General features: G+C 47.1%; 1 protein-coding gene across 2 annotated transcripts in view; it reads left to right on the forward strand.

The window, feature by feature from the left end:
* Positions 1 to 3,489: 3,489 nt before the first annotated feature.
* Positions 3,490 to 16,831, forward strand: part of ADCY3 (adenylate cyclase 3) — a 330,548-nt gene continuing 317,206 nt past the window's right edge. The window contains exon 1 of one of the 2 annotated variants that reach the window (XM_073673855.1): positions 3,490 to 5,271. In XM_073673855.1, the coding sequence (XP_073529956.1) occupies positions 4,588 to 5,271 (684 nt within the window). In that variant the 5' untranslated portion in view covers positions 3,490 to 4,587. The remainder of the gene's footprint in view (positions 5,272 to 16,831) is intronic. The other variant, XM_073673853.1, reaches the window with a different exon arrangement.

Raw genomic sequence — 16,831 nt, forward strand, 5'->3', positions numbered from 1 at the left:
ACCGCACCTGCGGGTTTTGCTCTGCTCTGCTCGTCTACCGCACCTGCGGGTTTTGCTCTGCTCGTCTACCGCACCTGCGGGTTTTGCTCTGCTCTGCTCGTCTACCGCACCTGCGGGTTTTGCTCTGCTCTGCTCGTCTACCGCACCTGCGGGTTTTGCTCTGCTCTGCTTGTCTACCGCACCTGCGGGTTTTGCTCTGCTCTGCTTGTCTACCGCACCTGCGGGTTTTGCTCTGCTCTGCTTGTCTACCGCACCTGCGGGTTTTGCTCTGCTCTGCTTGTCTACCGCACCTGCGGGTTTTGCTCTGCTCTGCTTGTCTACCGCATCTGCGGGTTTTGCTCTGTTCTGCTTGTCTACCGCACCTGCGGGTTTTGCTCTGCTCTGCTTGTCTACCGCACCTGCAGCTCCGTTCCTGTATTCCAGTCTGTACTGGTCCCTATCCTGCCTGTGTTCCTACCTGCCAATACCCGCCTGTCTGCATGCCAGCCGTGCCTGCCAGTGCCCACCTGTCTGCATACCAGCCGTGCCTGCCAATATCCACCTGTCTGCCTACCAGCCGTGCCTGCCAGTACCCACCTGTCTATATGCCAGTCTAACCTGCCTATTCCTGCATTCCCCGGTGTGGGTCAACAGCTGTGACCGGGGTCTGACCTGGAGTAGCACCTGGTCCCTCTGTTCACTTCCTCCCTGGTTCACGGAGTCGACTGAGCCGCCGTGCGACCTTGGTCGGACCGGGTTGATAATTAGTCACGCCCCTCCAGGCACTCCTCGGTTCATGGTCCAGTGAGATCACTAACCACGCTCACGCCAGTCAGTCCGGGCGCGAGCCTAACAAAAGGCTTCTTGACTGGATCTCGTGCATTCAATCCTACAGCTCTTAGCCGTCGCACCACAGTTTGGCGACTCACTTTGATCCCATTTTCTTCGTTCATTTTGTGTGAAATCTGTCCAGCACTTTTATGGACATCAGATACTGACTTTTTCTTAATAATGTGATCAACTCTGGAGGAAGTTTTCCATGGTCGTTTGTCGGCTGTTCCAGAACCTTCTTTTTCTTTCTTTAATATATGTGACACTTGACTCCGAGAACAGGTGAATTCCACAGCTGCCTCTTTTTTACCTCTCAGAATAATAAGCTTCCTGATATCTGGTGAAAACTTTGGCTTTGTCTTTGCCGGGTTTTAACCTAAAAACACACAAAAAAAAATTTAAGGCAACTTTTGACTACCCATGACAAAATACGCAAAACATATGGCCCAGCAAATGTTGAAAACCAACACATAAAGGGATAAAACAATGTCACACACTATTTACTTCCTTATAGCTGACAACTAAAAAATGCAAAACTTTTGGTCGCCACTGTATGTCCCCCATCCTGGTATATATGTCCCCCATCCTGGTACATATGTCTCCATCCTAGTATATACATCTCCCATCCTGGTATATACTGTATGCGCCCATCCTGGTATATACGTCCCCCATCCTGGTATATACATCCCCCATCCTGGTATGTATATACAGTATATCTCCATCCTGGTATATGTCTCCCATCACCTGAGGACAGGTGTGATCAGGTGCATATTTAGCTCATAAATTGGCCAATTCTGACGGAGCCCTCCTGCCATCAGCCCGGGACGGTTTCAATCACAGCAGGATCCTACCTATCACATTAGGTTAGGTTCTCATTAAAGAGGGTCGCCTTGTCATGGTTGCTGGGCCAATTTATGCGCTAAGTATCTTTTGTTTGTTCCTATTTTCTACAGCAGTACAGCAATTCCAATATCATATATTTCATTTTCACCTTTACATACTAAAGCTTTAAAGAGATGAGTGCACCCGTTCTCCGCTTGGAAGCGACGGTCAGTCTTTGATATTTGTATTAACCTTAATGGCGTCACGGGAAAGAGATTTGCAATGACTTACTCCAGATTTTGGAGGTCTTCACCTTATGCAAAGCGTCAAATCTGCAGAATTAATATCAGCTCTCGTGGATCTACAGCATCGCAGGTCAGTTTCCTCTGGGATTTGGTAAAATCTTTTTTTCTTTTTTTTGTTATTGCAGTTACTGTTTTTAGGCTTAAAAATCCGAAAAGTAAAAACTCGACCTAAAAAGGTTGTAAAAAAAATGGTATGAAAAGTCTTGAAATGCACGGAGTCTAAAAGCGCTGAAACAATGGCGGATAGTTATTTGCGCCGAATTTTCTAAAGTGTCGCACAATCATTTTTCCTCCAGTATTGGGGAATGGCAAAGAAATGGAGTAACATTTCTAGACAAAAGTTATATCTTAGGATGCACCATATTTATCAATATTTTAACCCTCTAGATGCTGCAAGGAATCTCTGACAACAGCATATAAGTAGCACAATCCTGGCGGGGCTCGTATTCAAGCGCCATCTGCCCTCCCGCGACAAAACGGCGGGTTGCTTATGGTATGCTTTTTTGCCGCCATCTTTGTGTTCCCATGAAGCCCAGCCGCAGGAAACCAATACTTGTACTATATATTGCAATACTAAAGTGAAAAGTAATACAAAAATTAAAAAATATTTAAAAAAAAAAAACACCATATATATATATAAATTGCCCCTATGAAAAAAATAAGTATATTCTGGTATTACCACATATGTAAAAGTCCATTCTGTCAAGATACAACATTAATTAACCTATATGATAAATGATGTAAAAAAAAAAATAATAAAACTCCAAAATTGCAGTTTTTGGGTCATTGCAGTCCCCCAAGAAAGTGCAATGAAAAGCGAACAAAAAGTTACATGTGATCAAAAAGTTACATGTGCCTTTAAATGGCAGCAATAAAATCTACCGCTCACCTTGCAGAAAGAAAAAAAAAAAAAAAGAAAACGCCCTCCCATAGCTCAATCAGCAGAAAAAAAAAAGTGGCGTCACAAAACTAAATTATTATTTTCACAAAGTTCATAATTTTTTTTTCAGCCACTAAAATAATAGTAAAAAAAAGAAAAAAAAAAAAAGTTTGGTCGCTGTAGTCGCACCGTCCTGGGGAGTAATGATATTGTTTTTCTCACACAATAAATACCAAGAAAAAAAAAAGAATGGCAGAATTCAGTATTTTGTATTATTTTACCATACATGGAAAAAAAAAATATGATGTTTTTCTGCACTTTTTATTATAAAGTAGATGGTGTCATTCTAAACTACAACTCATTTCCTGCAAGAGAAAAAAAAAAAGACTTTTGGAAAAAGGGGAGACGAAAATAATAATTGGTTGAAACAGGGAAGTAATTGTATTAATGTATCTTATAATAGAGAGCAGTATAAATACTAAAACTGGAACATGGTCCCAATGTTATAATAAAGTAGTTTAGAGATGGGTAAATCCCTCCGATGGCAGCAGATTCTCTTCTTCCCCTAATACCAGCTGTGTCCACCAGGTGGAGCACAGTAACCTCATGTTTCCTACTTGTACTTCCACCTGCGTCCACCAGGTGGCGATGGAACCTATTATCCACATCACAAGACATGAGACTGGAGGAACAAGCAGCAAGAAGGGGGGGGAGGTTGTTGCAGGATGCAGCAGCAGCAGCAGCAGTAACAGCAGCAGCAGGAAAGATGGATGTGATGTAAATGCCAAACCTAAAGCAGGGATCCCTGCAAGGATTTTTGTGCACAAAGCTGTCCCTGTCTCCTGGCTGAACTACAGAGTCCCTGCTCTTCAAGAAAAGAAAGCGGCATTTGCAAAAGAAAAAAAAAAAAAAAAAAAAAAAAAAAAAAGGAGACTGCCTAAGAGACAGCTGGATGTAAGGCTGTGACATCTGCCTGTTCCTCTCCTTTGTGTGATTCCCAGGAGGGGAGATATCACAGAGACAGCTCTCCTGCCTTATGGAGAAGAAGAAGGACCCCGATGTCCGCCTGTGAGTGGATGGTGGGATGTAGAGATCCTGTCCCAGGAATTCATCGCCTTGTTCTCCCATTTCCTCGCCCTCCGTCCACTGTTGCATTTTTGATCCTAATTCCCTATTAAGCTGCGGAGGGATGTTCGTCCATACGTGGTGGGGTCTGAACATGCTGATTATTTTCCTTGGGCTTCTGTCACGAGTCGTGCCTGATTGAGGACACAAGATCCAGGCTTTGGGAGGAATTACATCCTGTTCTTTGATTAAAAAAAAAAACAAAAAAAACAACAGATTGCACAAGGGGGGGAAACCGAGCAACGACGAGAAGAGGAGAACATATGATAACGAGAAGAACCGCATCTTTATCCTGCTGAGGATCCACCACCATGCACCTGTCCTGGAGGATCCGATAGGGGGCTTGGGTTTGGAGGTGGTGGTCGTGGGTCTCATGTCCATGTCCTTTCTATTGAAGAAACATCTGGCCTGGCATTGAGGACCTTCTTAGGAGGCTTTCCTAGATACCTATGGATGTGGCCAGGTATCTCCACTAATCTGGAATCCGGTTTTTGGGGCCTGAAGACGTTGGCATGGACTCGAAGGAAAGAGGAGCATAACCTGAAGAAGATGAGTGTCGGCCATGGTTGAGTAAGCCATGAACCTACAATCTCTGGTCTGAGAAGTTCTGAGTTCTTACGGAAGGTGACCTACCAGCAATATTTAATGGCAAAGATGCCCAGGAACCGGGCTTTTTCGGAGCCGGAGTACTCGGCCGAGTATTCGGCAGACTATTCGGTCAGCTTGCCCTCAGACCCGGAGCATGGGGTGGGGCGGACACATGAAGTGACGGTCCGAAGCTCGGGCTGCTGCCTCTGCTTGCCGAGGTTTATGCGGCTGACGTTTGCTCCGGAATCATTGGAGAACCTCTATCAGACCTATTTCCGCCGGCAGCGCCATGAGACGTTGCTGGTCCTGGTGGTCTTTGCCGCTCTCTTTGATTGCTACGTCATCGTGATGTGCGCCGTGGTGTACACCCAAGATAAGTTGGCTTCGACCTTGGTGGCCGCCATTGGCCTGTTGGCGCACCTTCTTCTGTTTGTCCTATGCAAGTTTGGGTTGCTACCTGACCGCATCTCCCGCAAGTTTGTCCCCTACATCCTTTGGATATTGATTGCCGCTCAGATTTTTTCTTACCTTGGTCTTAACTTTGCCCGTTTTCATGAGGCCAGTGACACGGTCGGCTGGCAGGCCTTTTTTGTGTTTTCCTTCTTCATCACGTTGCCCCTGCGCCTCACCCCCATTGTTCTGATCACCACCGTGTCCTGTGGGATACACACGTTAGTGCTGGGAGTCACCATCGCCCAACAGCAACAGGGTTCGATGGATACCAACGCGCTGTTACGTCAGGTAAGTGCCCAACTGGCAATTCTGATGGACTCACTGCGGGGTGGGAAACCAAAGCACCATGAATGATGCAAAATTAACACCAAGGGGGTCCAAAACTTTGTATTATGTTTGGGCCCCAAACTCTCATCTCGGGGGCTCTTACATACACGTAGTACATCCATGGACCATGATATGTAGGAGGGGTATTCAGAAGCCTTGGAGGTCCTCCATGTTGACAAATTCTGTCCGAAATAGGGCCCATAGTGCAGCACAGACTTGGAGAATTTCCTGCGTTCACTTCAATAAAATGTATTGACATAGCTCTAAGGGCCCCATATTTTCTTCAATACACTTTTTGACATACTTCTGGGGGGGCCCCTTAATATGTATTCATGCAATACAATAGCCACGTAAATTATGGTAACGTAAAGGGACAGATTAATAGAGCTGTTGTCAAAATTCACTCCTTGTGGGCAGTTCTTGCATTTATTTCTTAAGCGCCACCCATGAGGGTGCTCTTTATATAGAGGCTGATAAATCAGATATATGTATACATCCAATTCCGCTCCCCCCAGAAATCAGAGTTTCCAAAATGATCAGTGATAGGCTGAATTGTTTCCTATTGACTATTGCTGGGTTTCCTATCCTCGGATACGCGAGCACCAAGCGCCCCTTAAATCGAGAAGTGGTTTTAAGTATGGGGGTGTGTAATAAGTAGAGCATTGATTAAATAGCATTACCGCAGGGGGCTTCTAGCGTCTAGCCATTTAAGTGTTGGAGTCTCCTATGTGGATTTTTGTCATTTATGATAAAGGGTAAAAAAAAAAAAAGAAAATTTGGGACATTTTTGGTCATTTTGTCATGCGAGGGTCGATTGACTGTTTTGGCATGGCCCACCCTGCAAACTTCTATGCAGCAATTGATGAGCCAGAATCTTGATCAGACCAGTTGCAATATTTCTATGAAATATATTTTGTCTTTTTTTTATGTTTTCATTTTTTTAAATTTCCTTTACATTGTTAATTTTCTTTTTTTTATATATATAATTTTTAAAGTTATTTTTATTTTATTTGTAAGTTTTTGTGTTCATTTTTTTCTTTTTTTTTGTATCTTTTTTTATTTACTTCACAATAAGATTTCAGAAACCTTTGATTTGTCTTGTATTTTTAAGTTGTTACCCTACCAGGGTATATGTAGCGTATATGCCCTCCGTATTCGCTCCTAACGTGCCCATGGATGTCAGTCATTTTGGTTCATAGAAGAAAAGGGGCTACATTTCACATATCGCCCCCCACCCCGGTAACAGTCCACTTCCATTATAGAGCCCCCCCCCCATATTTCAGGCCTGTATATCATATGTCCTGAGCTTATAATAGTGCTCGAGCGTTATAAGAGGAGCGGCCGTCGTATCTTACAAGTGATCATCGGGGACAGGGAGGTATCTGCACAATATCGAATATTACAGCCACAGCTTCAGATAGCTGATAACAGAGAGTAATAGATTGTAGGTCTTTTTTATTTTATAGAAGAAGTACACTACACAGACACAACAATAATACATTCCAGGATAGAAAACATAAGAACAAAACTCCTCAACAGAACAAGACGACAAAAACCCCACACAAATCACAGAAACAGAAGCAAAATAAAACCCAGACAAAAATGGGAGAAGATTCTCGACCTTCTGAGAAGGAAAAACAAAAATTAGAATAAAATTAAAGAAAATACAACAAAATATACAAAACTAACATGGAATGTTTTTTTTTTTAATATATATATATATATATATATATATATATATATATACAGTACAGACCAAAAGTTTGGACACACCTTCTCATTTAAAGATTTTTCTGTATTTTCATGACTATGAAAATTGTACATTCACACTGAAGGCATCAAAACTATGAATTAACACATGTGGAATTATATACTTAACAAAAAAGTGTGAAACAACTGAAAATATGTCTTATATTCTAGGTTCTTCACAGTAGCCACCTTTTGCTTTGATGACTGCTTTGCACACTCTTGGCATTCTCTTGATGAGCTTCAAGAGGTAGTCACCGGAAATGGTCTTCCAACAATCTTGAAGGAGTTCCCAGAGATGCTTAGCACTTGTTGGCCCTTTTGCCTTCACTCTGCGGTCCAGCTCACCCCAAACCATCTCGATTGGGTTCAGGTCTGGTGACTGTGGAGGCCAGGTCATCTGGTGTAGCCCCCCATCACTCTCCTTCTTGGTCAAATAGCCCTTACACAGCCTGGAGGTGTTTGGGGTCATTGTCCTGTTGAAAAATAAATGATGGTCCAACTAAACGCAAACCGGATGGAATAGCATGCCGCTGCAAGATGCTGTGGTAGCCATGCTGGTTCAGTATGCCTTCAATTTTGAATAAATCCCCAACAGAGTCACCAGCAAAGCCCCCCCACACCATCACACCTCCTCCTCCATGCTTCACGGTGGGAACCAGGCATGTAGAGTCCATCCGTTCACCTTTTCTGCGTCGCACAAAGACACGGTGGTTGGAACCAAAGATCTCAAATTTGGACTCATCAGACCAAAGCACAGATTTCCACTGGTCTAATGTCCGTTCCTTGTGTTCTTTAGCCCAAACAAGTCTCTTCTGCTTGTTGCCTGTCCTTAGCAGTGGTTTCCTAGCAGCTATTTTACCATGAAGGCCTGCTGCACAAAGTCTCCTCTTAAAAGTTGTTGTAGAGATGTGTCTGCTGCTAGAACTCTGTGTGGCATTGACCTGGTCTCTAATCTGAGCTGCTGTTAACCTGCGATTTCTGAGGCTGGTGACTCCGATAAACTTATCCTCAGAAGCAGAGGTGACTCTTGGTCTTCCTTTCCTGGGGTGGTCCTCATGTGAGCCAGTTTCTTTGTAGCGCTTGATGGTTTTTGCAACTGCACTTGGGGACACTTTCAAAGTTTGCTAATTTTTCGGACTGACTGACCTTCATTTCTTAAAGTAATGATGGCCACTTGATTTTCTTCACTTAGCTGCTTTTTTCTTGCCATAATACAAATTTTAACAGTCTATTCAGTAGGACTATCAGCTGTGTATCCACCAGACTTCTGCACAACACAACTGATGGTCCCAACCTCATTTATAAGGAAATAAATCCCACTTATTAAACCTGACAGGGCACACCTGTGAAGTGAAAACCATTTCCGGTGACTACCTCTTGAAGCTCATCAAGAGAATGCCAAGAGTGTGCAAATCAGTCATCAAAGCAAAAGGTTGCTACTTTGAAGAACCTAGAATATAAGACATATTTTCAGTTGTTTCACACTTTTTTGTTAAGTATATAATTCCACATGTGTTAATTCATAGTTTTGATGCCTTCAGTGTGAATGTACAATTTTCATAGTCATGAAAATACAGAAAAATCTTTAAATGAGAAGGTGTGTCCAAACTTTTGGTCTGTACTGTATATATATATATATATATATATATATATATATATACATATATAATTTTTTTTTTCCTACATATAAGCACACACCTACACTAACTATCCTGCCACCCCTGAACCACCTCTGGCCACAAAGTCCAGGATACTCCGAGATAGAATCAGGCCCCAAAGTTTTTCGCCAGGCCAGATCAATCATCTTATCACCGCTGTTGAAACCCCCCAAATCCCCCACCCAACCAAAGTAAAAACCCCTATTATACATTATACACAATATATACCGTACCTATACAAGAAACCAACATAATAGAACACAACCTACACACTCACCATCCAAGGCTCAAGTTCGATGCCGGCAAACCTTCTATTCAGGAGACAGAAATATAAAACAAAAGTCTAGGGTGCAAAGACATCAGCCCACCACCAGGATATAGGAGTACTACCGGACTAAGGCACTGTTAGGCAAAAGGTATTTTTGCCCGAGTTTTAAAAAATGAGAGATGTTTTAAAAAAGAAAAAAAAAACCCACCCCCTATCTGTTTGTAAGTGAAGACATAGAACTCACTTTTGCTTTTCCCCAAACCAGGAATCTTTATGACCCGCCATAAAACCTCAGTCCAGGGCAAGCGCTGGTACAAACCGGAAAATCCCTCCAAAAAATCCCATTGTTTAATTGTACAAACGTTTTATGCCAATTTTAATCACGCACAGGTCTGACAGAAACATCGGAACCACGTTTTTTGAATGCTCACCTTTTTCCCATTACAATAGTATAACTTGCATAACGGAGGAATGACCAGGAACTGAGATAATGGATTCTGAGCTTCTGAGCGTCATAGAGGTTTCATATTTAATATCTATCTTCATGAATATTGGTAACGGTCAAGATGATGTCTCCCTCTTGGATGTGGGACCCCCCCACACCAAGATATGGAATCTGAAGGATTTTTTAGGTCTTCTGCAGCCGGGTGGGCTCGCAAAGCCGAGCCCCCCTTGTAAGGTAAATAAGGGGTGTTCCCCAGAGTTTTGGCTGCTTACTAAAAAGCAAATCGGCCATTTTCAGGTCATTCTTCTCAGGGACGTCGAACGCACATCACGCGGCGTAAGAAGAATCACCTCTAATTTCCGGGGAGCCGTCCCCCCCACAGAATCTGAGACCATCACCTTGTGAAGCAGGTTTTGCTATTACCTATCCCTTTTATTTTAATAACTGTTTATGCATACATGTAAATTGTCTCCTTTATAATATCTTGTATATATTTTGTAAACACTGCCCCCCTTTTGGGAGTAAATCATTAATTATTTACCAGCTTCGTCCTTCTTGTCCTATGTCGAGCAAACACGTTCCTCACCCGCTAATTCACGTTACCTACCAGGTACCCGATCCACCTGTTAAGCGATCGGTGGTGGCAGTATACCAGTATTTATGTGATATTGTGGTTTGAGGGTGGCTGGTCGGAGGTATATATACGTTCCTGGAAGGAACTGGTGGTATATATACGTCCTGTCACATCACGTGCCACAATAGTCGACATAAATTAGAGCAGCTGCACCCGTGCTTATCCTCTGTCAATACCGTGTTTGACCAGCAGGATAAGGGGGCGCCAGAGAGCTGCACGGTCTGACCCAAGAGTGGGTGTTGTTTTCGTGACAAATTGGTGGCAAGCGGTGGGATCATAGGACATTAGTGATCTTGTTTGAGCAATCATTCCTCTCACTAAAAACTTGCACAAAAGTTTTGAAGATCGAACTCAGTGTTTATTAGATCTGAGACAATACTGTATGTGTAGCAGTTACCCCTACCCTTCTTCGATTTTTCTTTTCTATTTTTATTTTGGTGATCATGGTCGTAGTTGGGGAGTCCTGGTAGCACCAGCAGAAAAAGGACACTCTTACTGGAATATGTATAATCAAAGGCATTGACCCCCACGGCAAAAGCAAAGAACAAATGATTTCTGAACTGTTACAAGATGCTGCAGAGCCCGTCCGACAGCAGAGCCCTGATGAGGGGGCGGCCAGCCAGGGCCCGGATGGCGCTGCTGCAGGGGTCCAACCTGTGATTGCCAGCCATACCCGCAACCAGGGTAGTGTGGACCCCCACCTGCAGATGGCCTTGGAGGAGCTCGCCACAGACAATTATGATGGACGACTGGAGCTGATCCTGAAATTCCAGGAGCGGGCTGAGCGACAAGCCCAAGCTGACCGAGAGGCTGCTGAGCGACAAGCCCAAGCTGACCGAGAGGCTGCTGAGCGACAAGCTGACCGACAACACCAGCTGGAGCTAGCCCGGATTCAGAAGGAGTCGCCCTCTACGCAGACCCGTGAGTCCAACAGTGCCAGCTGCTTTAAACCTCGTCCTGAGCACTTCCCTGTGATGGAAAAGGATGGGGACTTGGACACATTTCTGCGAGGCTTTGAAAAGGCCTGCAGGCAGTATCAGCTGCCCATGGACCAATGGGCAAGATATTTGACTCCAGGGCTCCGAGGAAAAGCTTTGGAGGTGTTTGCTTCCCTCCCTCGAGAGCAGGATGGAGACTATGAGGCCGTCAAGCAGGCCCTGATAAAAAAGTACCAGCTGACTCCGGAGGTTTACCGGAAAAAATTCAGAACCCTCCAACGTGGACCACAGGACACCTACCGTGATGTGGTAGACGGGCTCAGAATCAACTTTGAGCAGTGGACCAAGGACTGTCAGCGACCACCTTTGAGCAGCTAAAGGACCTGATGGTGAAAGACCAGTTCCTGCATCTGTGTCCAACTGAGGTACGGCAGTTCGTGATGGATCGGGAGCCACCTGATGCCAATAAAGCAGCGCAGATCGCAGACACCTACGAGGCCAACCGGAGACCAGAGGTGCGGAAGCCGGTCGTCGCCAGCTGGAAAGGGGGTAAGCCATCAACCACCATCCCTGCCCCTGCCAGCCGACCTTCCGGAGGCCTTTTTCCCGTTGCCAAGGCCCTGCCTGCATCCGATGCCCGCAGGTGTTATTCCTGCAACCAGACTGGTCATCTCAGCGCCACTTGCCCAGAGAAGCAGAGGAAGAACCCCCCATCCAAGGCCCCAGGGCCTAATGCCTCAGTTCTTTTGGTGGGTGGGCCGGTTGGGAGGGCCTGTGAAAACTTTCAGTCTGTCAGGGTGGGGAACACTCTCACTGTAGGCCTCAAGGACACTGGGGCCGAACGAACCCTCATCCGACCCGAACTGGTGTCCCCTGAAGCGCTTATTCCAGGAAAGACCCTGACTGTCACTGGGATTGGGGGCGTCCGATGCCCCTTGCCCATGGCCCGGGTTTTTATTGATTGGGGTGCGGGGAGTGGGGTGAAGGAAGTGGGAGTATCCAAAAACCTACCTGCAAATGTTTTGTTGGGAACTGATTTGGGGAGGATGTTTGCTTATTATGTCCCTGACACCCCTCCCCGATCTGATACGGTTGGTAAGGTTAATGCTGATAATGTGAATGTCAAGGCTTTACCTGATGATGATGATGATGATGATGATAATGATGCTGTTGTATTGGAAGGTGCAGGAGAACTCAGCCATGTCACTCTGCGGGGTGATGTTGCTGAGGATCCCCTAGCAGGAGCAAATGTCAGTGCCAAGGGTAATGGGGAGAGGCACGAGGACCATGAAGCAGGTGGTGCTGTGCCAGTGACCAGTGTCACAACAGAAGGTGACCTGGCTGATGGTAGCTGCCGCATACGTAGCACTGTGCCTGAGGTAATGGAGGATGATGGAGAAGTAGTTCTCATGGCCTCTCAGGCTAATGAGACGGTGTTATTCCCCGGGGAGACGGCCTATATAGCCGCTGTTACCCGCAGTCAGAGTGCCCAGAATGCAAGTAACGCCCTGCCTTCTGGACCCTCCTCGGACAGAGGAATAACAGGATCAGGTATGGACCCAGAGCCGGTCCCAGAGGGTCCTAGTGAGGACGTGGCCTTAACCTCACTTCTGGCTTCCTCCAGCCAGGAGTTTCAGGCAGCTCTGCACTCAGATGCTAGCCTGGAGACGTTAAGGAGCCTCGCTGAGAAGCCCACCTCCGAGTCTGATAAGGAGAGGGTATTCTGGGACCAAGGGAGGTTGTACCGGGAGACAGTTCCCTGTACACCCCAACAGGAGTGGCTGAGGGAAAGACAGCTGGTCGTCCCCTACCAATTCAGGGACGAGTTGTTGCGGATCGCCCATGAAATTCCACTCGCTGGACACTTGGGGGTTAGCAAAACCAAGGCCCGGCTGTCTCATCACTTTTATTGGCCCAAAATGAGGACAGATGTGGTGAACTACTGTCGCTCCTGTACCACGTGTCAAAGAGTGGGAAAGTCAGGGCCGGCCCCCAAAGCCCCCCTGATCTCTTTGCCAGTGATAGAGGAGCCTTTCCAGAGGATTGCTGTGGACATTGTGGGACCACTGGCCACACCCAGCAGCTCTGGAAAACGTTTCATCCTTACTGTGGTAGACTATGCTACCCGGTATCCGGAGGCAGTAGCCCTGTCCTCAATTAGGGCGGATAAGGTGGCGGACGCCCTCTTGGCCATCTTTTCGCGAGTAGGATTTCCCAGGGAGATGCTTACAGACCAGGGGACTCAGTTCATGTCACGCTTAATGGAGGCCCAATGTAAGAAAATGCAGGTGCAGCATTTGGTATCGAGTGCGTATCACCCACAGACCAATGGTTTGTGTGAGCGATTCAACGGTACCCTCAAACAGATGTTAAAAATGCTGGTTGAGAACCAGGGTCGCGACTGGGAGCGTTACCTCCCCCACCTGCTATTTGCTTACAGAGAGGTTCCACAGGCCTCAACGGGGTTCTCCCCCTTTGAGCTCCTGTATGGCAGGCGTGTCCGAGGACCCCTTGGGTTGATAAGGGAATTCTGGGAAGAAGAGCCGAGCTCCCCAGGAGTGTCCATCGTGGAGTATGTCATGCGCTTCCGTGACAAGATGCAGACCTTGACGCAGTTGGTGCATGACAACATGGCGCAAGCCCAGGCTGACCAGAAGCATTGGTACGACCAGAACGCCCGAGAACGGACCTACCAGGTGGGTCAGAAGGTGTGGGTGCTGGTCCCCGTACCAAAGGACAAGCTTCAGGCGGCCTGGGAAGGCCCGTACGTCATTCACCAACAGCTCAACCCGGTCACCTACGTGATCACACTTGACCACGAGCGGGGTAGGCGGAAGGCGTTTCACGTTAATATGATGAAGGCTCATCAAGAACGTGGAACCTGCGTCCTACCGGTCTGCAACCTGCCCGAGGATGGGGAGGATGACCCCCTCTTGGACATGCTCGCCCAAGCGAAGGCCAGCGGGTCCCTAGAGGATGTAGAGCTAAGCGACTTGCTATCCGCAGACCAGAGGTCTCAGATGCAAGCAGTGCTGAAACCCTTCCAAGCAGTGTTCACCAACCTGCCTGGCAGGACTGAAGTGGCGGTCCATGAAGTGGACACCGGGAATCATGCCCCACTCCGGCGGACAGCCTATCGAATCTCCGACGAGGTGCAGCATGTCATGCGCCAGGAGGTCGAGGAGATGCTGCAGTTGGGGGTGATTAAGCGGTCCAAGAGCGCGTGGGCCTCACCTGTAGTCCTGGTGCCTAAGAAGGACCGGACCACCCGGTTCTGTGTGGACTACAGGGGGCTCAACGCTATCACCGCCTCTGACGCACAACCAATGCCACGCATTGAGGAGCTGCTGGAGCGGTTAGCCAGCGCGAGCTATCTCTCCATTATGGATTTGAGTCGGGGATATTGGCAGATTCCCTTGAGCCCCGGGGCCCAGGAGAAGTCCGCCTTTATCACCCCCTTCGGATTGTATGAATCCACGGTCATGCCCTTCGGCATGAAGAATGCCCCTGCCACGTTCCAGCGAATGGTCAACCACCTGCTCCAGGGACTGGAGAGGTACGCAGTAGCGTACCTGGATGACATTGCCATCTTCAGTCCCACCTGGGAGGATCACCTCGAGCATCTGCAGCAGGTGCTCGGGCGCATTCACCAGGCGGGCTTGACCATCAAGCCGGGAAAGTGCCAGATGGGCATGAACGAGGTCCACTACCTGGGGCACCGGGTAGGTGGGGGTACTCTGAAGCCAGAGCCTGGGAAGGTGGACGCTATTGTGTCCTGGCCCACCCCCAGGACCAAGAAGCAGGTGCAGTCCTTCTTGGGCACCGCAGGGTACTATAGACGCTTTGTGCAGGACTATAGTAGCCTTGCGAAGCCCTTGACAGACCTCACCAGGAAGAGCCTACCCCATTCCGTCAAATGGACAGATGAATGCGAGGTGGCCTTTAGGGCTTTGAAGACTGCCCTGAGCAGCTCTCCTGTACTAAAGGCGGTCGACGGCACACGGCCACTCTTAGTACAGACCGACGCCAGTGAGTTTGGCCTCGGTGCTGTACTCAGCCAGGTCGACTCGGGGAACCAAGAACACCCCGTGTTGTACCTAAGCCGGAAACTGCTGCCGAGGGAAGTGGCCTATTCCACCATAGAGAAGGAGTGCCTGGCCATTGTATGGGCCCTCAACCGCTTACAGCCTTACTTGTACGGGCGCCCCTTCACTGTCGTGACTGACCACAACCCCCTGAGTTGGCTGCACACCATGTCAGGTGCCAACGGAAGGTTGTTACGCTGGAGCCTCACCCTCCAGCAGTACGACTTTACCGTTCAACACCGCAGGGGCAGCGAGCATGGCAATGCCGATGGGTTGTCCCGGCGAGGGGAGCCTCCAGACATACGCTTGGAGGAGTACCAGAAGGTCCTACCTCCATAGCGCAGTCAAAAAGGGGGAGGTGTCAGGCAAAAGGTATTTTTGCCCGAGTTTTAAAAAATGAGAGATGTTTTAAAAAAGAAAAAAAAAACCCACCCCCTATCTGTTTGTAAGTGAAGACATAGAACTCACTTTTGCTTTTCCCCAAACCAGGAATTTTTATGACCCGCCATAAAACCTCAGTCCAGGGCAAGCGCTGGTACAAACCGGAAAATCCCTCCAAAAAATCCCATTGTTTAATTGTACAAACGTTTTATGCCAATTTTAATCACGCACAGGTCTGACAGAAACATCGGAACCACGTTTTTTGAATGCTCACCTTTTTCTCATTACAATAGTATAACTTGCATAACTGAGGAATGACCGGGAACTGAGATAATGGATTCTGAGATTCTGAGCGTCATAGAGGTTTCATATTTAATATCTATCTTCATGAATATTGGTGACGGTCCAGATGATATCTCCCTCTTGGATGTGGGACCCCCCCACACCAAGATATGGAATCTGAAGGATTTTTTAGGTCTTCTGCAGCTGGGTGGGCTCGCAAAGCCGAGCCCCCCTTGTAAGGTAAATAAGGGGTGTTCCCCAGAGTTTTGGCTGCTTACTAAAAAGCAAATCGGCCATTTTCAGGTCCTTCTTCTCAGGGACGTCGAACGCACGCACATCACGCGGCGTAAGAAGAATCACCTCTAATTTCCGGGGAGCCGTCCCCCCCACAGAATCTGAGACCATCACCTTGTGAAGCAGGTTTTGCTATTACTTATCCCTTTTATTTTAATAACTGTTGATGCATACATGTAAATTGTCTCCTTTATAATATCTTGTATATATTTTGTAAACACTGCCCACCTTTTGGGAGTAAATCATTAATTATTTACCAGTTTCTTTCTTCTTGTCCTATGTCGAGCAAACACGTTCCTCACCCGCTAATTCACGTTACCTACCAGGTACCCGATCCACCTGTTAAGCGATCGGTGGTGGCAGTATACCAGTATTTATGTGATATTGTGGTTTGAGGGTGGCTGGTCGGAGGTATATATACGTTCCTGGAAGGAACTGGTGGTATATATACGTCCTGTCACATCACGTGCCACAATAGTCGACATAAATTAGAGCAGCTGCACCCGTGCTTATCCTCTGTCAATACCGTGTTTGACCAGCAGGATAAGGGGGCGCCAGAGAGCTGCAAGGTCTGACCCAAGAGTGGGTGTTGTTTTCATGACAGGCACCCTGAAGGAAAAGCCCCTCCAGAGACGGGCCGCCCTCCGGGCACCCAGTCTTTCATACTCCAGAGAACGTACCTTCACCAGGTCACCTAGGATGTTCCTACAGACTTCATCTACGTGAAGAATAGGAGAAAGCGACAGCAAAAATAGTGAAAATATATAAATTCATTTTATTAGAAAAA

The sequence above is a fragment of the Phyllobates terribilis genome, unplaced genomic scaffold (assembly GCF_046119375.1).
Source record: "Phyllobates terribilis strain yellow unplaced genomic scaffold, ASM4611937v1 Scaffold_3__8_contigs__length_932513732, whole genome shotgun sequence".
NCBI lineage: Eukaryota > Metazoa > Chordata > Amphibia > Anura > Dendrobatidae > Phyllobates > Phyllobates terribilis.